Raw genomic sequence first — 21,536 nt, forward strand, 5'->3', positions numbered from 1 at the left:
GAATTGGACTAGCATAGTTTGGAGCTGTGCTTTGGGTCATTGTCCTGTTGTAGGAGGAAATTGGCTCCAATTAAGCGCCGTCCATAGGGTATGGCATGGTGTTGCAAAATGGAGTGATTGCCTTCCTTCTCCAAGATTCCTTTTACCCTGTACAAATCTCCCACTTTACCACCACCAAAGCACCCCCATACCATCACATTGCCTCCACCATGCTTGACAGATGGTGTCAAGCACTCCTCCAGCATACTTTAATTTCTTCTGCATCTCACAAATGTTCTTCTTCGTGATCCAACACCTCAAGATTGGTCTGTCCAGTGTCTGTGTTCTTTTGCCCATCTTAATCTTTTCATTTTATTGACCAGTAGAAGGTATGGCTTTTTCTTTGCAACTGCCTAGAAGGCCAGCATCCCGGAGTCGCCTCTTCACTGTTGACATTGAGACTGGTGATTTGCGGGTACTATTTAATGAAGCTGCCAGTTGAGGACTTGTGAGGCATCTGTTTCTCAAACCAGACACTCTAATTTACTTGTCGTCTTGCTCAGTTCTGCACCGGGGCCTCCCACTCCTCTTTCTATTCTGGTTATAGCCAGTTTACGCAGTTCTCTGAAGGGTGTAGTACACAGCGTTGTACAAGATCTTCAGTTTCTTTGCAATTTCTCGCATGGAATAGCCTTAATTTCTCAGAACAAGAATAGACTGACGGGTTTCAGAAGAAAGGTCTTTGTTTCTGATCATTTTGAGCCAGTACTTGAACCCACAAATGCTGATGCTCCAGATACTCAACTAGTCTAAAGAAGCCTGTTGTATTGCCTCTCAACAGTTTTCAGCTGCGCTAACATACTGTAAGTGCAATTCCTCAACAATATCTTAAGATTTCATGATTTTCTTACAGATGTCTTAAATTTCTTCTTACAAACTTCTTAAATATCTTCTTAAGATGGTTGTCGCTAGGCAGCCAATTTAGCTAGCTATCTAGCTATTAATGGCAATCATGTTATCATATTTCATGCTGAGATTATTGTTCAAAAACATGTTCTTGGGTTTCAAATAATCAATACTAAAAATTTGAGATTAAACTTGTGAGTGAATTAAATGTCAAATTGCTTTTATTAGCTTATTCTTTCACTGCCCTGAGTTTAAGACAAGGGTACAGCTATCTTGGAATTAAGAACATTTCCAAGGACAAATCCAAGAGCTTTATTTTATTTTTGCTTAAGGAGAAACATAAGAAATAACACTAACATTTCCAAAAACCTTTGTGAGGAATAGCAACTTTGCTGAACTTTCTTCATAAGTCAATAGTGAAGGAAACAAAGAATACATTTATTCTTAAAGAAGGTTTTGTGAATTTTGGCCCTGGACTAGAGTTTACTAGGCTGGTTAACTAGGTAGCTAATGCTGGCTAGCTAGCTAGCACAGAGTTTGTAACATGCTAACAATAGCATGCTAACGATAGCTAGCTAATGACCACATAGAACAATGACGGTTAGTTGTAAAAAAAATATTTGTAATAACGATACTCCATAATCGTAGGTTCCCAAAATCAAGCAAATGGTACTGAACTCATGACAAAATAACGTTTTGAAATTATAGTGGCTTTTTATATATATTATTTGCTTAGTGACATTGTGAATATCATATTTTGGGCTTTTATGTATCTTGTCTGGTTTAGGCATGAGAAAATGACTGAAGTCCCAAATTCTCACAAGATACTGTGAGAATTTGCACACTCACGGATATGGAGCCTCAGACATAAAATATCCAGTCACGGATTAGGAGCCACTCCTTTCCCAAAAACCTTCTCAATTATATGTTAACTAGCCATATAGTTAACTATCATATAGCTGTATGCTTACCTGGCAGAATTATATTATAATTATTTTGAATCAATCCAGTGGATATTTGTTTTGCAAGCTCTACCATCATGTATGCTACATAAACACAGCTAAACAACAGGCTCTTGCTAGGTGTGCACTTAAATGAAAGAATAGCTACACCCAAAAATCTAAATTTCCCAGAATTCAAAAGTGGTCTCCTGATGTGGTTTAAGTATTGTTGTGAACTTAGAACATCCAATGTAGTTGTTTTTATATTTAAAAAGTGTGATTTTGAGAGTCAAAACCTGGGAAAAACTGGAAAAACAAAACTTTAATAATGTGGGCTATTAACGTAATTTTCTGTTTGAATAAAATACATAATCTGAAGAACAAACATCATTGTGGCATCTCATATCTTGCTGTAAAGCTGTAAATAAGACTAATCCCAAGACAGGTTAAATGTTAAAAAGGTTTAATGTTCTCTTAGATAAAAGTCCTGATCATATAGGCATATCTAAAACAACTAACAATATTTTTTTAAATTGTAAAGTCACATGTAAAGTCACATCTTTCTCAATAAACTCATTAAAGTATTCAATCATATAGCTGTGTATTTCTGATAGTCAAGTCATTAGAATGTACCAGAGGACACCAAAATTTTGGCAAAGAAATAACGAACCCATACCCTCATCCATACCCTCATCCATATCGACAGAGCCGTGGTGGAGCTTCAAGTTACTCGGTGTCCACATAACTGAGGACTTAACTTAACCTGGTCCTCTCACACCAGCACAGTTGTGAAGACGGGACTCTTCCCCTCAGGAGGCTGACATGATTTGGCTCCTCAGATCCTCAGGAACTTTTACAGTTGCACCATCGAGAGCATACTGACTGGTTGTATCACCGTCTGGTATGGCAACTGCACCGACCTCGACCGGAAGGCCCTTCACAGGGTGGTGCGGATGCCCCAGCGCATCACTGGGGAACAGCTCCCAGCAAACCAGGACGTACATCCCAGGCGGCTTTTGATAAAGGCCCGAAAAATATCCAAAGACTCCAGCTACCCAAGACATGGACTGTTTCTCCATGCTCCCGTCCGGGAGCCGGAACCATTCATCAAGGCTCAGACCAACAGACTCCTAAACAGCTTCTGTCCCATGGCCATAAGATTGTTAAATAGCTAACAGGTACTGCACTCCCTCTCCTACAAACTGTCCATATGGACTCTATGCCCATCCACAGGTCTCTACACACATACACACACACACACACACACACACACTTTATCTGTCACTCTTACTCACACGCAAACACAAATTTCTCATGCACACACTCACATACACCCTCACTCATACACTCATTACTGACCACACACACTTACACCACCTCACATCTACGCTGCTGTTATACTGATTGATGATTAGATGTATTAATAGCATTACACTGATGTTCATTGATTATTGTTTGCCATTACCATTAGTAGCTAATATTTATCCTGCTACCGGTCACCATTACTCATATTTTTATGTATAAACACACCTCAACCACTCCAGTACCCCTGCACATTGAAAAAAGTACTGACACGGACCTGTATATACTTGTATTCTTGTGTTTCTTCAGCTTATAGCGTACTTGTTGTGTGTTTTTTATTTTAATTATCTTTTCTATTATTATTTTATAGTTATTACTATCACTGCAGTGTAGGGAAAGAGCTCTCAAGGTTAACATTTTCACTATACTGTTTTACAGCTGTTGTATCCTGTGCATGTTGCTATTAAACTTAAACTTCAAACTTTGGAACAGATGCCATTTAAACAATGCCCTTGAGATAAATAGCAGCTGCCAGTCCCCCAACCCTTAACCCACATTTGAAAAAGTGAAATGGTGTATTGAAGACGTGCACTTTAGTTCAGAAATGAGCCTGGGTTCTGTTCTTGCTCCAGCGGGTGCGAGGGGAGTTAGAGCCTCCGGACTACAGTCCCAGCAAGCTTGGCTTAAGCCTGAGCACGTGTGTCTGATTTGCAGTTAATGGCATGTGTCTGCAAGAGACTCATAAACTTGACTTTGGCCTTCAACAAGAGTTTGTCCCAAGACATTATCACCAAGTTGCCTGTGAAGTGAAATACCACAGGGAGCAAAACAAAACAAAGACCTCTGATAGCTTCCGTTGTGCTTGAAAGTACTCTATTTTGAGAGTGAACATTTACAAAGGAGCATTGTGTTTATTCTATAGATGTGAACGTTTACAGACATTATTTGTTGACATTAACAGATGTCCATTTTATTTCCATATTTTTTCACTATACAGGCTTTTTGTATTGCAGAAAGTTTAGTCTTGGAGAAACTGTAGAGAGGAGTGGCTAGGAGTGATGTACAGTACAGTACGGAGCGCTTTGCTCCTCAAAGCAGGAAATCTCTGGCCTCAGATGCTGCGACTGCCTCCACTGATTCCTATCTCCTTTGGCTAATAATGTACACTATAATATACACTGCTCAAAAAAATAAATTGAACACTAAAATAACACATCCTAGATCTGAATGAATGAAATATTCTTATTAAATACTTTTTCCTTTACATAGTTGAATGTGCTGACAACAAAATCACACGAAAATGATCAATGGAAATCAAATTTATCAACCCATGGAGGTCTGGATTTGGAGTCACACTCAAAATTAAAGTGGAAAACCACACTACAGGCTGATCCAACTTTGATGTAATGTCCTTAAAACAAGTCAAAATGAGGCTCAGTAGTGTGTGTGGCCTCCACTTGCCTGTATGACCTCCCTACAACGCCTGGGCATGCTCCTGATGAGGTGGCGGATGGTCTCCTGAGGGATCTCCTCCCAGACCTGGACTAAAGCATCTGCCAACTCCTGGACAGTCTGTAGTGCAACGTGGCGTTGGTGGATGGAGCGAGACATGATGTCCCAGATGTGCTCAATTGGATTCAGGTCTGGGGAACTGGCGGGCCAGTCCATAGCATCAATGCCTTCCTCTTGCAGGAACTGCTGACACACTCCAGCCACATGAGGTCTAGCATTGTCTTGCATTAGGAGGAACCCAGGGCCAACCGCACCCGCATATGGTCTCACAAGGGGTCTGAGGATCTCATCTCGGTACTTAATGGCAGTCAGGCTACCTCTGGCGAGCACATGGAGGGCTGTGCGGCCCCCCAAAGAAATGCCACCCCACACCATAACACACCATGCCACCCCACAAGTTCTCCACGGCGTCTCCAGACTGTCACGTCTGTCCCATGTGCTCAGTGTGAACCTGCTTTCATCTGTGAAGAGCACAGGGCGCCAGTGGTGAATTTGCCAATCTTGGTGTTCTCTGGCAATTGCCAAACGTCCTGCACGGTGTTGGGCTATAAGCACAACCCCCACCTGTGGACGTCGGGCCCTCATACCACCCTCATGAAGTCTATGTCTGACCGTTTCAGGAGACACATGGACATTTGTGGCCTGCTGGAGGTCATTTTGCAGGGCTCTGGCAGTGCTCCTCCTGCTACTCCTTGCACAAAGGCGGAGGTAGCGGTCCTGCTGCTGGGTTATTGCCCTCCTACGGCCTCCTCCACGTCCCTTGATGTACTGGCCTGTCTCCTGGTAACGCCTCCATGCTCTGGACACTACGCTGACAGACACACCAAACCTTCTTGCCACATCTCGCATTGATGTGCCATCCTGGATGAGCTGCACTACCTGAGCCACTTGTGTGGGTTGTAGACTCGTCTCATGCTACCACTAGAGTGAAAGCACCGCCAGCATTCAAAAGTGACCAAAACATCATCCAGGAAGCATAGGAACTGAGAAGTGGTCTGTGGTCCCCACCTGCAGAACCACTCCTTTATTGGGGGTGTCTTGCTAAATGCCTATAATATCCACCTTTTGTCTATTCCATTTGCACAACAGCATGTGAACTTTATTGTCAATCAGTGTTGCTTCCTAAGTGGACAGTTTGATTTCACAGAAGTGTGATTGACTTGGAGTTACATTGTGTTGTTTAAGTGTTCCCTTTATTTTTTTGAGCAGTGTATAATGATTCACCTAGAAAACAGTGTGCTTCACTGTGTTTATTAGTCATGTTTACGAGTTGCCTCGTCTTTCCTGCGTTCAAGCTGGAGTTTCAGTACTGTAAGCGGTGCACCACTATTGCTCACTGGGTTTCGAAACTATTCATGTTTTTATTAGCGTGTGTCATAAACCCAACTCAGAGGAAGCCATGCTCATGCAGGGCCTGCTAGCCAGGGTGACTGAAGTGATTCAGCCTGGGTTCAAATCAAATTTTATTAGTCACATGTGCCAAATTCAACCGTGAAATGCTTACTTACAAGCCCTTAACCAACAATGCAATTTAAAAAATTGAGAGTGGGGTGGTCAATGTAAGTAAATATTCCAGGTGGCCATTTGTTCAGCAGTCTTCTGGCTTGGGGGTAGAAGCTGTTAAGGAGCCTTTTGGACCTAGACTTGGCACTCCGGTACCGCTTGCCGTGTGGTAGCAGAAAGAACAGTCTATGACTTGGGTTACTGGAGTCTGTAGCATGGTTTTAATAACTTCCTGTTCCCCTTTGCTTCTTTCAGTGTTAGGAAATTCTTCCATTGTTACATGATTCAGGCTTCTTATTTCAGTGGATGTCACTCTTGCCAGGCGTTACAAGCATTACAAGCTTATGAAATGTAGCTATAATAGCATTACCATATTGTGGCTAAGCTGTCTAAAGTTATGATGTGTCCAGTCTTTGTTGCTGTTGTGTTGTCATCAAATCAAATGTATTTATATAGCCCTTCTTACATCAGCTGATATCTCAAAGTGCTGTACAGAAACCCAGCCTAAAACCCCAAACAGCAAGCAATGCAGGTGTAGAAGCACGGTGGCTAGGAAAAACTCCCTAGAAAGGCCAAAACCTAGGAAGAAACCTAGAGAGGAACCAGGCTATGAGGGGTGGCCAGTCCTCTTCTGGCTGTGCCGGGTGGAGATTATAACAGAACATGGCCAAGATAATCAAATGTTCATAAATTACCAGCATGGTCAAATAATAATCACAGTAGTTGTCGAGGGTGCAACAAGTCAGCACCTCAGGAGTAAATGTCAGTTGGCTTTTCATAGCCGATCATTAAGAGTATCTCTACCGCTCCTGCTGTCTCTAGAGAGTTGAAAACAGTAGGTCTGGGACAGGTAGCACGACCGGTGAACATGTCAGGGTTCCATAGCCGCAGGCAGAACAGTTGAAACTGGAACAGCAGCATGGCCAGGTGGACTGGGGACAGCAAGGAGTCATCATGCCAGGTAGTCTTGAGGCATGGTCCTAGGGCTCAGGTCCTCCTCCGAGAGAGAGAGAGAGAGAGAGAGAATTAGAGAGAGCATACTTAAATTCACACAGGACACCGGATTGGACAGGAGAAGTACTCCAGACAGGGCCAAACAGGCAGGATATAACCCCACCCACTTTGCCAAAGCACAGCCTCCACACCACTGGAGGGATATCTTCAACCACCACCTTACGATCCTGAGACAAGGCCGAGTATAGCCCACAAAGATCTCCGCCAAGACACAACCCAAGGGGGAGCGCCAACCCAGACAGGAAGATCATGTCAGTGACTCAACCCACTCAAGTGAAGTACCCCTCCTAGGGACGGCATGGAAGAGCACCAGTATGCCAGTGACTCAGCCCCTGTATTAGGATTAGAGGCAGAGAATCCCAGTGGAGAGAAGGGAACCGGCCAGGCAGAGACAGCAAGGGTGGTTCGTTGCTCCAGAGCCTTTCTGTTCACCTTCACACTCCTGGGCCAAACTACACTCAATCATATGACCCACTGAAGAGAGGAGTCTTCAGTAAAGACTTAAAGGTTGAGACCGAGTCTGCATCTCTCACATGGGTAGGCAGACCATTCCATAAAAATGGAGCTCTATAGGAGAAAGCCCTGCCTCCAGCTGTTTGCTTAGAAATTCTAGGGACAATTAGGAGGCCTGCGTCTTGTGACCGTAGCGTACGTGTAGGTATGTACTGCAGGACTAAATCGGAAAGATAGGTAGGAGCAAGCCCATGTAAGGCTTTGTAGGTTAGCAGTAAAACCTTGAAATCAGCCCTTGCCTTAACAGGAAGCCAGTGTAGGGAGGCTAGCACTGGAGTAGTATGATACTTTGTTTGTTGTTCTAGTCAGGATTCTAGCAGCCGTATTTGGCACTAACTGAAGTTTATTTAGTGCTTTATGTGGGTAGCCGGAAAGTAGAGCAGTAGTCTAACCTAGAAGTAACAAAAGCATGGATTAATTTTTCTGCATCATTTTTGGACAGAAAGTTTCAGATTTTTGCAATGTTACGTAGATGGAAAAAAGCTGTCCTTGAAACAGTCTTGATATGTTCGTCAAAAAAGGGTCTCCAGAGTAACGCCGAGGTCCTTCACAGTTTTATTTGAGACGACTGTACAACCATCAAGATTAATTGTCAGTTTCAACAGGAGATCTCTTTGTTTCCTGGGACCTAGATCAAGCATCTCTGTTTTGACCGAGTTTAAAAGTAGAAAGTTTTCAGCCATCCACTTCCTTATGTCTGAAACACAGGCTTCTAGCGAGGGCAATTTTGGGGCTTCACCATGTTTCATTGAAATGTACAGCTGTGTGTCATCCTCATAGCAGTGAAAGTTAACATTATGTTTTCTAATGACATCCGCAATAGGTAAAATATATAAAGTGAAAACAATAGTGGTCCGAAAACGGAACCCTGAGGAACACCGACATTTACGATTGATTTGTCAGTGGACAAACCATTCACAGAGACAAACTGATATCTTTCCGACAGAAGATCTAAACCAGTCCAGAACTTGTCCATGTAGACCAATTTGGGTTTCCAATCTATCCAAAAGAATGTGGTGATTGATGGTATCAGAAGCAGCACTAAGGTCTAGGATAGAGGTCGACCGATTATGATTTTTCAACGCCGATACCCATGCCGATTATTTGAGGACCAAAAAAAGTAGATACCGATTAAGATACCGATTAAATGTATTTGTAATAATGACAATTACAACAATACTGAATGAACACTTATTTTAACTTAATATAATACATCAATAAAATCAATTTAGCCTCAAGTAAATAATGAAACATGGTCAATTTGGTTTAAATAATGCAAAAACAAAGTGTTGGAGAAGAAAGTAAAAGTGCAATATGTTCTATGTAAGAAAGCTAACGTTTCAGTTTCTTGCTTAGAACATGAGAACATATGAAAGCTGGTGGTTCCTTTTAACATGAGTCTTCAATATTCCCAGGTAAGAAGTTTTAGGTTGTAGTTATTATAGAAATTATAGGACAATTTCTCTCTATACCATTTGTATTTCATATACCTTTGACTATTGGATGTTCTTATATGCACTTTAGTATTGCCAGTGTAACAGTATAGCTTCCGTCCCTCTCCTCACTCCTCCCTGGGCTCAAACCAGCAACACAACGACAATTAGCGAGCGCTAACTAGTTAGCCATTTCACTTCGGTTACACGAGCCTCATCTCGGGAGTTGAAAGGCTTGAAGTCATAAACAGCGCAATTCTTGACGCACAATGAAGAGCTGCTGGCAAAACGCAGGAAAGTGCTGTTTGAATGAATGTTTACGCGCCTGCTTCTGCCTTCCACCGCTCAGTTAGATACTTAGATACTTGTATGCTTTTATGCTCAGTCAGATTATATGCAACGCAGGACACGCTAGATAATATCTAGTAATATCATCAACCATGTGTAGTTAACTAGTGATTATGATTGATTGTTTTTTATAAGATAAGTTTAATGCTAGCTAGCAACTTACCTTGGCTTACTGCATTCACGTAACAGGCAGTCTCCATGTGGAGTGCAACGAGAGAGAGGCAGGTCGTTATTGCGTTGGACTAGTTAACTGTAAGGTTGCAAGATTGAATCCCCCGAGCTGACAAGGTGAAAATCTGTTGTTCTGCCCCTGAACGAGGCAGTTAACGGACCGTTCCTCGGCCTGTCATTGAAAATAAGAATGTGTTCTTAATAACTGACTTGCCTAGTTAAATAAAGGTATACATTTTTTATTTTTTTTATCCGATTAATTGGTCGACCTCTAGTCTAGGAGCCGAGGACAGATGCAGAGCCTCGGTCTGACGCCATTAAAAGGTCATTTACCACCTTCACAAGAGCAGTCTCAGTGCTATGATGGGATCTAAAACCAGACTGAAGCATTTCGTATACGTTGTTTGTCTTCAGGAAGGCAGTGAGCTTTTTCAGCTTTTTCTAACATTTTTGAGAGGAATGGAAGATTCGATATAGGCCGATTAGTTTTTTATATTTTCTGGGTCAAGGTTTAGCTTTTTCAAGAGGCTTTATTACTGCTACTTTTAGTGAGTTTGGTACACATCCGGTGGATAGAGAGGCGTTTATTATGTTCAACATAGGAGGGCCAAGCACAGGAAGCAGCTCTTTCAGTAGTTTAGTTGGAATAGGGTCCAGTATGCAGCTTGAAGGGTTAGAGGCCATGATTATTTTCATCATTGTGTCAAGAGATATAGTACTAGAACACTTAAGTGTCTCTCTTGATCCTAGGTCCTGGTAGAGTTGTGCAGACTCAGGACAACTGAGCTTTGAAGGAATATGCAGATTTAAAGAGGAGTCCATAATTTGCTTTCTAATAATCATGATCTTTTACTCAAAAAGTATGCCAGTATGCAGCTTGTCCTCAAGTAAAGTCATCCAAAGATTGTTTACCTGTAATGCTGGTATACACATTCATTTTACAACAAGGTACATCATCTCTCAACAATAATGATCACAATCAGATTTCCTTCTACAGAGACCACTGTAGTAATTTAGAATCAGCACAATAAGTACCTATTGTCTAACTAACCATAATGATCTTGTCTCCTTTCCCCTCAGCAAGAAATCTCCTGCTCCAGATGTGGTCAAGTCGAACCCATCCAAACGCCACCGGGATCGGCTGAATGGGGAGCTGGACAGGCTGACAGGCCTCCTACCATTCCCTGAGGATGTGCGCTCTCGCCTGGACAAACTCTCTGTGCTCCGCATCAGCGTCGGCTACCTGAAGGTGAAGAGCTTCTTCAAAGGTGAGTTTCATATCAAGTACCAGTCAAGTACCAAATTAACCTCTCTAGGGTACGTGGGATGGTAGCGTCCCACCTCGTCAACAGCCAGTGAAACTAGGGCGCCAAATTCAAAACACAGAAATCCCGTAATTAAAATTCCTCAAACATACATGTATTTTACACCATTTTAAAGATACACTTGTTGTAAATCCAGCCACAGTGTCCGATTTCAAAAAGGCTTAACGACGAAAGCAAACCAAACAATTATGTTAGGTCAGAGCCAAATCACAGAAAAACACAGCCATTTTTTAGCCAAAGAGAGGAGTTACAAAAAGCAGAAATATAGATAAAATTAATTACTAACCTTTGATTATCTTCATCAGATGACACTCATAGGACTACATGTTACACAATACATGTATGTTTTGTTCAGTAAGTTCATATTTATATTTAAAAAATCTGAGTTTACATTGACGCGTTATGTTCAGTAGTACCAAAACATCTGGTGATTTTGCAGAGAGCCACATCAATTTACAGAAATACTCATAATAAACATTGCTAAAAGATACAACTGTCTCCTTAAGCAACCTCTGTGTCAGATTTTTAAAAACTTTATGGAAAAATCACACCTTGCAATAATCTGAGTACGGCGCTCAGAGACCAAAACAACCCAAACAGATATCCGCCATGATGTGTAGTCACCAGAAGTCAGAAATAGCATTATAAATATTCACTTACCTTTGATGACCTTCATCAGAATGCACTCCCAGGAATCCCAGTTCCACAATAAATGTTTGTTTTGTTCGATATTGTCCATCATTTATGTCCAAATACCTCCCTTTTGTTAGCGCGCTCAGCCCAGTATTCCAAACTCATGACGCGCGGTCACTAGCAGCAGACGAAAAGTAAAAAAGTTCCGTTACAGTCCGTATGTCAAACGATGTATAGAATCAATCTTTAGGATGTTTTTAACATAAATCTTCAATAATGTTCCAAGCGGAGAATTCCTTTATCTGTAGAATTGCAATGGAACAGAGCTAACTATCACGTGAACGCGCGAGATTGAGCTCGTGGCTCTCTGGCAGAGCCCTGACTCATTCCCATCTCATTCGCCCCCACTTCACAGTAGAAACATCAAACAAGGTTCTAAAGACTGGTGACATCTACTGGAAGCCTTCGGAAGTGCAACATGACCAATATCCTACTGTATCTTCAATAGGGAATGAGTTGAAAAACTACAAACCTCAGATTTTTTCTCAGGTTTTTGCCTGCCACATGAATTATGTTATACTCACAGACATCATTCAAACAGTTTTAGAAACTTCAGTGTGTTTTCTATCCAAATCCACTATATATGCATATTATAGCTTTTATGGCTGAGTAGCAGGCAGTTTAATTTGTGCACGCTTTTCATCCAAAATTCCCAATGCTGCCCCCTACCCTAGAGAAGTTAATCAACCAGACAATTAACAACTTATACTCTCATCAAAGATCAGTGCAGTTTACAGATTTACAAAGCAGTTAAGGAGAGAACTTGGTGAATAAATGGTGTTGTGTACAGTATGTCCTGTCAGCGTCAAAATAACCCAAAGAGAATAGACAGATGCAGTAAGAAACTAAAGCCTCTTGAGGAAATGTTGTGTAGTAGACTACAGTATTTAGCAGAGCATCAGCTGACCCAGGACATGTAAACATGACAACAATGACAAGTGGGTGGGCAGCAGGACAGCAACAGAGCGCAGACATTAATAACCCTTGTGTAGTCTTAGCATTCTGTATACTCCCCTTGTCCTAAGGGTAAAAAAATGACCCGCCTTCACTAAAACCCTAAAATAAAGCAGCTTAATTGAATTTCAAACCCCAAATCTATTTTGCATGAAGAAACAACCTGTCATTCATCACAAACTTTGTAAATATCTGGGTTGTCACTCTTCACAAAGCAGAAAGAATGCATTTAAATCAGTGGAAACCACTCATTTTTAGTACAACACACCCGTCATAATTGTTTTCTTTCCTGTTACTTTATTATTGTTATTATTATTATTATTGCTCTAGGCACTGAATAGGTATAAACATACATTTTTAGGCAAGAGATAGCACTTGTATAGCCTAAGAAAGTACCAGAAATGTGAAAAAAGTTGTTTTGAATTCATTTTATTGAAGGGAAACAATAAGTCTTGTACTTTTTGACAACATTGTGATATATTCTTATATACTGTACAATGAGGAATTCAACTACAAAATACTAGTCTTCTCACATTTTTTGAACCATTGCCCCCACCCACGAGGTTAATAAACAACAACAATAAATAAGAATAAAATAAAATAATAGATACAAAACAAAAACATGCTGAACATAAATCAATCAACTCTATTTAGCACATGTAGGACAGTATACAAGTGTGTGTGTGCATGAACTTTGCAGATATATTCCTCACGTGCAGCACATAGTGTTTGTTTTACAGTCCTTCTTTGGGGGGCAGAATTGGCATCTCCTCCTCTTGCATGCCCCAGCTGCAGCCTCAGGTGGATAAGGACAAGATTCAGCTCCCTGAATAGCTTTCACAAGCGTTGCAGAGGCTGCTGTGCGGGCAAGGCGCTCCCTTTTTTGAAAGTGCCTTTCCCAGCTGTAAAGGCCTCTCTCCCCCTTGTTGAGAGGAGTACAGGTTGGAGCTCAGGCTTGTTCTTTCTAACTGTGCCAACCATGGTGATCTTCCTCTTCATAAGAGGTGAAGAAATTGTCATACGTGACATTGTGCCCCCTCAGTCCATCTGTCACATCAAGCACAACCCGCATCCCCTGGTTCTTCTCCGGGCCTCCGCTGGTCGGCTTCCCTGTGTAGACTTGCATCTTCCAAGCGTAGCTGGATTGTGCGTTACAGGCCACCCATATCTTGATGCCATACCTAGCTTGCTGGGCATATACTCCCAGAAAGGGAGTATCCGTGTCACAAAAAACAATCACATAAATCACTTACATTACAGATATGAAAATAAAAACTTACCTCTGAATGGAACCAGTTGCTCATCCATTACTTCAGGCCCAGGGTTGTAGAGGTATGGCAGACGCTCCACCCACTTCTCCCAGACCTCTCTTATGGCCGCCAGTTTGTCTCTCACACGTCTTGCAGGTCTTGACTCACATTTATTAAATATTTATTTAAACCCTCCAAATTTGTCATCTCTAGGATGATTTTTTTGATGGCTGGTGTGATGAACATGTAAAATGTTGAGTCGATGTCCTGGGAATGGGCAAATGCATGTCTTGTTGGCCCTGGGGTCATCCTTATGACATTTTGTGCTGCCATCCTGCCTTGGTTGTCATATGGTGACAAGGACCATGTTATTATGCTGGTCTTTTACAGAAATGTCTCTTTCAGCTTGGGTTGTATTCTTCTTCATCTGAAGATGATGCATCGTGCTCAGGGTTGTATTCTTCCCCATCTTCTTCTTCAGATACATCCTCCTCTTCAAAATCATTGTCCTCTTTTTCCTCCTGGACATCTGAATAAATCAGGTCTACGACCTGTTGGCCACTGAAACGTGCACTCATTGCTTCAGCAAAGAGAGAACTGGGGGGGACTGTCATCTGCAGCACCTTTATAGTCTCTGACTGCATTCCCCATTAGTAAACAATGCTTTCAATAAATATTTATTTTGTCTGACATTTTGTTTATTTTGTCTGTGAACTTGAGTCATGTGTGGGGTCACTGCACATTAGTTTTGTCTGATTTCAATCAGTAGCGCACACAATCTCAATTTCTCATGTGTGTGTGTGTCTTTGTGGTTTTTGTGGTGTGTGAAGGATTTTATAACTGCCTGGTCAAAAATGACCCTAACAGGCTGACTACCCCACTCAAGTAGCGTGCACGATTTATTGCAAAATAAATGTAGAAATCTATATTATTAAATTATTGCACCCACACAGCTTGCGCGCACCAACGAGCGTCTGCATTGCCAAGGGATAAAATAGATAGATTGTGCTGCAAGTCCTGCCTCTCCCATCTCCTCATTGGTTTATAGAAGCAGGTACTGCAGGTGGGTGACTGAAAGACGAACAAGGTCAGTGGCGGTAATGCACCTAATTTATCAAAGTTGCCAATCGCAATATTAAGTCATGAGAAGAAAAGGCCTAGAAGGACGAGAGATGATTCGGTTGACTGTTTTATGTGTGGATTAATTGTTGGAGTAGATGACCTTGTGCATTTCAGGTAACATAACAATGTTTATATCCCAGGACAAATTAACTAGCAACAGCAAGCTAGCTAAATAGGACAAATTAGCTAGCAAGGGCAAGCTAGCTAGCTAAATTGCCATAAAGGTTTAATGCTTTTTGACCAGTCCCCAAATTAATGTAATTGGTTCAGAGTTTGTTTTGATATTTTAACCTTGCTGCCGTGATCGCATTTGGTGTAGGGAGACAAAATAAATGTATTCACAATGGAACACGATGGCGCTTGCTCGCAGCTGGTTTGGGTTCCGTGTTAGACTATCTTTGAAACCTCTAGGAAAAGTCATCAAATTTCAAGTTGAAAAAATATTATTTAGGGGGTTTTCTCTGCTGTTACACATAGTGGTGGGTTATTTTTTGACACAAGGGATAAATCAAGATGTTGGTTGTCTAACCTGAGTCACCCATATGTTTGGAGCCTCTGGGTTCATTTTTACTTTCAAATCAGACCACAACAAACTTGTCTCCAGTAATGCACTTGGTTAGTAGACAACAAAATAGGAGGCTTTTTATTATACTGTATCATTTAAATGGATTACTGTACATCAGTGAATCTCTCTGATACGTCATGGCTGTGATGGGGAACATGGCAACAAAAATAGTCAAATAAACGGGCTGTGGAGAACATGATTCCTGAACCAAAATAATTGTTTAAAAAAATACTCATAGCAAAATACTCCAATCAGCATCTGTCTTGGTTAACCATGTCTTAATGGTCCTTCTATCTAACCATTTCTATGAATTTCCGATCATCAAATCTTTAACTCTTTTTACCATGTGTTGTTGTGGTTGATGATAATCGATAGGAGAAAGTCCTCTGTCCCCAGAGGAGAACCCTTTGTAGAACTATTTTTGGTACTAGGTATAACCCTTTTGGGTTCCTTTCCACAGAGGGTTCTACCTGGAACCGAGGGTCCTCCTATGGGGACAGCTGAAGAACCCTTTTGTGACCCTTCCATGTCGTTGTTGTATCCCCCCCCATACACACACACACTTATCCTGTGACTAGGACCAAGACACTGACATAAACCAAATGTTTGGTTCTAAATTATACAGAACAATGTCCAGTGACTCATAAGATGACTCATCATTGAAAAACCAACTCCAACACCCTCAACATGTCAGCCATTAAGGGTTAACAGACATCAAAGCCGGAGTGTTGGCAGATGACTTGCTGAGTCAGTTATCTTGGCACCTCTGGCACCGCCACCATATCCTCTCAGTCTCCATGTCCTTTTCCACTCTCAACCCTGCACAACTCTAGACGATGGTGTATATGGGAAGTTATATCTGTACAAACAACCAATGGCTTGTTTATTCACATTCTCATTGAATCCTCAGTAACTCAACCTCTACTGCCATAGGCAACAACATGAGGTGCTGAAGGGGGCTGGGCAATGGTTTACGAGGTGTTAGAACTATCCCTCTCTTCCCACACTGTATTTAGCTCAGAAATATGCCTGGGCTGTGTACAGCACAAGGCTTTGCTTATGTTAAGAATGGGTAGGCGTCGCTAGTGTTGAACGAGTGCAGCTCAGCTCATCTTCAACCAGAGGAGATTACATTCCTAAAGATAGTTGACTCCTGCCCATACATCTTAGTGCCCTCTCACCCCTTTCGCTCCCACACAAGAGACAGTCACGCCAACAGGCTCATTCTCAGAGACAAGTTCTTATCTCACCTTTGCATAGGGTAAGTGTGTGACTTGGTGATTCATACATGTCTAGTCATGTCTAATTTCACAGATGAGCTATGAAGGATTGAAGTATGATTCTGGTCTGTTGAGGTGGATAGAGAGGAGAATGATAAATATGTCTGTGAGGGAGATTATGCCCTATCTCTTTCTCTCTCTCTTTTTCTTCGTCTGTCTCTCTATCTATCTGTCTGTCTCTGAGGTGTGTTGTTCCTCTGTCATTTCTTTTTCACTTTTTTAAAGTAGAACTGCACTTCCTGATTTGGCCTCATTTTTCATCAGTGCTAATTTAAAAGATGCTAGCGGCCATGACTGAGGGCAAACAAGAGTTGTCTTTGGGGTGTGCTTTCATGTGGGTGGTGTTTTGGGGTGTGTCTTTGCCATTCCATCACACCAAACAATAGCTAATTCGGTTATATGTGGGCTAAAGTAGAGAATAAGAAGTTAACAGAAAGTTAAGCCGGCGCTGACCTTGTGTTTACCAAGCTGACAGCATAATAGCTAGCTGCAGCTGGCTAGCCTATATAATGATAGCTAGCTGATATTTCTTTGTCAAATCAGAGTTATGCCAAGATAGACGTGTTTGTGTGGGTTCCTCCTGCACACTCTGCTCCCTAAAGAGTAATGTGACTGGATAAAAGACCCACGCCTCCCTTCACACTCCTACTGGCACTGTGTGACCCACAACTCCCTACACACTCCTACTGGCACTGTGTGACCCACAACTCCCTACACACTCCTACTGGCACTGTGTGACCCACAACTCCCTACACACTCCTACTGGCACTGTGTGACCCACAACTCCCTACACACTCCTACTGGCACTGTGTGACCCACAACTCCCTACACACTCCTACTGGCACTGTGTGACCCACAACTCCCTACACACTCCTACTGGCACTGTGTGACCCACAACTCCCTACACACTCCTACTGGCACTATGTGCCTTCGTCCACGGGGGGGATCTTTTACAGCACACACACAACGACACAGACACACATAAGCACACACACACACACACACACATCCAATGTCAGCACACATTTGTGCAATGGCAGCTTCAAGGGCACTGGACCCGTCCCGTATATAACGGTCAGGTTTTTTTCTCCTGACACTGTGAGGCTACTTCCCCGTTATTATCATGTGCTGGAGGAACAGACAGATGGTGACACCGCAGCGATGCAGCGGCATTCCCATACTGCTATGAGTGGCATGTTTATGGGCGTACAGCACATGCCAATGTTACCCCGAACACTTTGACCCTCCTATGGCATCCACAGGTTGTGGACAAGCTGCACCTGAAACGAAGCACACCTGTCTCAGCCCCAGCCGGTCAACAAGTTTAAAGAGCATAGTGTCCATGCCAATTTAGCCTTGCATGACATGGTGTTTTAACGACCAGGCTGGTCAACTTTTAATCAGAGCTCAAAGGGTCTCGGTTGTATTGATTTTCATTCTTAATTTGATATGAGAGAACAATGGACGCAAGGTCATTTATACACTTGGCAATATCAGATTGTGAAGTAACCAAAGAGCTTTGATGTCATTCATTGTGATGTCGTTCATTGTGATATCATTCATTGTGATGTCGTTCATTGTGATGTCGTTCATTGTCTTATGTTTCCGTCGGACGGGTTGAATTCCCAGAGACCGTGGTATTGTATTGTGTTATGTAGTGTAGTTGGATATCTCAAAGGGGTCAGCGATCACAGAAGAGTATGCACTTAGAACAGTAGCAAAAAGAATCATGAGCCGTTTTCATTGTATGTTTTCTGGTGAATTATATAATACAACATTATATAATATATTTATCTTAGCATCGCAGGAGCACAATAGTGAGGCATACATGTAGTATACAGTTTAGAGGTCGACCGATTATGATTTTTCAATGCCGATACCGATACGGATTATTAGAGGGCCATAAAAGCTGATACCGATTAATCGGACGATTTTTTAAATTTTTTATTTGTAATAATGACATTTACAACAATACTGAATGAACACTTATTTGAACTTAATATAATACATCAATAAAATCAATTTAGCCTCAAGTAGATCATGAAACATGTTCAATTTGGTTTAAATAATACAAAAACAACGTGTTGGAGAAGAACGTAAAAGTGCAATATGTGCTATGTAAGAAAGCTAACGATTCAGTTCCTTGCTCAGAACATGAGAACATATGAAAGCTGGTGGTTCCTTTTAACATGAGTCTTCAATATTCCCAAGTAAGAAGTTTTAGGTTGTAGTTATTATAGGACTATTTCCCTCTATACCATTTGTATTTCAGTAACCTTTGACTATTGGATGTTTTTATAGGCACTTTAGTATTGCCAGTGTAATAGTATAGCTTCCGTCCCACTCCTCGCTCCTCCCTGGGCTCGAACCAGCAACACAACGACAACAGCTACCACATCGAAGCAGCATTACCCATGCAGAGCAAGGGAAACAACCACCCAAGGCTCAGAGCGAGTGACGTTTGAAACACTATTAGCGCACGCTAACTAGCCAGCCATTTCACTTCGGTCACACGAGCCTCATCTGGGGAGTTGATAGGCTTGAAGTCATAAACAGCGCAGTGCTTGACGCACAATGAAGAGCTGCTGGCAAAACGCATGAAAGTGCTGTTTGAATGAATGTTTACGTGCCTGCTTCTGCCTACCACCGCTCAGTCAGATACTTAGATACTTGTATGCTTGTATGCTCAGTCAGACTATATGCAACACAGGACACGCTAGATAATATCTAGTACTATCATCAACCATGTGTAGTTAACTAGTGATTATGATTGATTGTTTTTTATAAGATAAGTTTAATGCTAGCTAGCAACTTACCTTGGCTTACTGCATTCACGTAACAGGCAGTCTCCATGTGGAGTGCAACGAGAGAGAGGCAGGTCGTTAATTGCGTTGGACTAGTTAACTGTAAGGTTGCAAGAGGCAAGTCAGTTAAGAACACATTCTTATTTTCAATGACGGCCTAGGAACGATGGGTTAACTGCCTTGTTCAGGGGCAGATGACAGATTTTCACATTGTCAGCTCGGGGGATCCAATCTTGCAACCTTACAGTTAACTAGTCCAACGCTCTAACCACCTGCCTCTCATTGCACTCCACGAGGAGCCTGCCTGTTACGCGAATGCAGTAGAAGCCAAGGTAAGTTGCTAGCTAGCATTAAACTTATCTTATAAAAAACAATCAATCAATCATAATCACTAGTTATAACTAGACATGGTTGATGATAGTTTATCGTGTCCTGTGTTGCATATAATCGAAACGTGGGATGACTTAACAAAAGCGCATTTGCGAAAAAAGCACAATCGTTGGATGACTGTACCTAACCATAAACACCAATGCCTTTCTTAAAATCAATACACAGAAGTATATATTTTTAAACCTGCATATTTAGGTAAAAGAAATCCAGGTTAGCAGGCAATATTAACCAGGTGAAATTGTGTAATTTCTCTTGTGTTCATTGCATGCAGAGTCAGGGTATATGCAACAGTTTGGGCAGCCTGGCTCATTTCAAACTAATTGGACAGAATTTTACGTAATTATGACATAACATTGAAGGTTGTGCAATGAAAAAAGAATATTTAGACTTCACCCGTTAGATTCCACCCGTTAGATAAAATACCGAATGGTTCCATATTTTACAGAAATAATAAACGTATTGTTTTCGAAATGATAGTTTCCGGATTCGACCATATTAATGACCAAAGGCTCCCATTTCTGTGTGTTATTATGTTATAAAATCCATCAAGGATCTCTCTGTACTTTGCTCTGTTCATTGTTCCCTCGATCCTGACCAGTCTCCCAGTCCCTGCCACAGAAAACTTCCCCACAGCATGATTCTGCCACCACCATGCTTCACCGTAGGGATGGTGCCATGTGTCCTCCAGACGTGACGCTTGGCATTCAGGCCAAAGAGTTCAATCTTGGTTTCATCAGACCAGAAAATCTTGTTTCTCATGGTCTAAGAGTCCATTAGGTGTCTCCAAGTGGGCTGTCAAGTGCCTTTTACTGAAGAGTGCCTTCCGTCTGGCCACTCTACCATAAAGGTCTGATTGGTGGAGTGCTGCAGAGAGGGTTCTGGAAGGTGCTCCCACCTCCACAGAGGAACTCTGGCAGAGCTCCAGAGTGACCATTGGGTTCTTGGTCACCTCCCTGACCAAGGCCCTTCTCACCCAATTGCTCAGGTTGGCCGGGTGGACAGCTCTAGGTAAAGTCTGGGTAGTTCCAAACTTATTCTATTTAAGAATAATGGAGGCCACTGTGTTCTTGGGGACCTTCAATGCAGCCAAACATTTTGGGTACCCTTCCACAGTTTTGTGCCTCGACACAATCCTGTCTTGGAGCTCTATGGACAATTCCTTCGACATCATGGCTTGATTTTTGTTCTGACATGCCAACTGTGGGACCTTATTTAGACAGGTGTGTGCCTTTCTTCTAAGTCATGTCCAATCAATTGAATTTACCACAGGTGGACTCCCAAGTTGTAGAAACATCTCTAGGATAATCACTGGAAACAGGATGTACCCGAGCTCAATTTCGAATCTCATACAAAGGGTCGGAATACTTATGTAAATAAGTATTGTTTTGTTGAAAAACCTTGTTTTTGCTTAGTCATTATGGAGTATTGTGTATAGATTGATGAGGGGGGGGGATTATTTAATCTGTTTCAAAATAAGGCTGTAACGTAACAAAATGTGCTACTTGGGCGAGGCAAGAACCTGTGACCTCTA

At 42.0% G+C, this 21,536-nt stretch overlaps 1 protein-coding gene across 2 annotated transcripts in view; it reads left to right on the top strand.

The window, feature by feature from the left end:
• LOC112234324 (aryl hydrocarbon receptor) overlaps positions 1-21,536 on the top strand; it is an 86,833-nt gene that overhangs the window by 23,221 nt on the left and 42,076 nt on the right. For both annotated transcript variants that reach the window (XM_042306689.1, XM_042306690.1), the window contains exon 2: positions 10,703-10,890. In XM_042306689.1, the coding sequence (XP_042162623.1) occupies positions 10,703-10,890 (188 nt within the window). The remainder of the gene's footprint in view (positions 1-10,702; positions 10,891-21,536) is intronic.

Source organism: Oncorhynchus tshawytscha, linkage group LG26, assembly GCF_018296145.1.
Source record: "Oncorhynchus tshawytscha isolate Ot180627B linkage group LG26, Otsh_v2.0, whole genome shotgun sequence".
Lineage (NCBI taxonomy): Eukaryota > Metazoa > Chordata > Actinopteri > Salmoniformes > Salmonidae > Oncorhynchus > Oncorhynchus tshawytscha.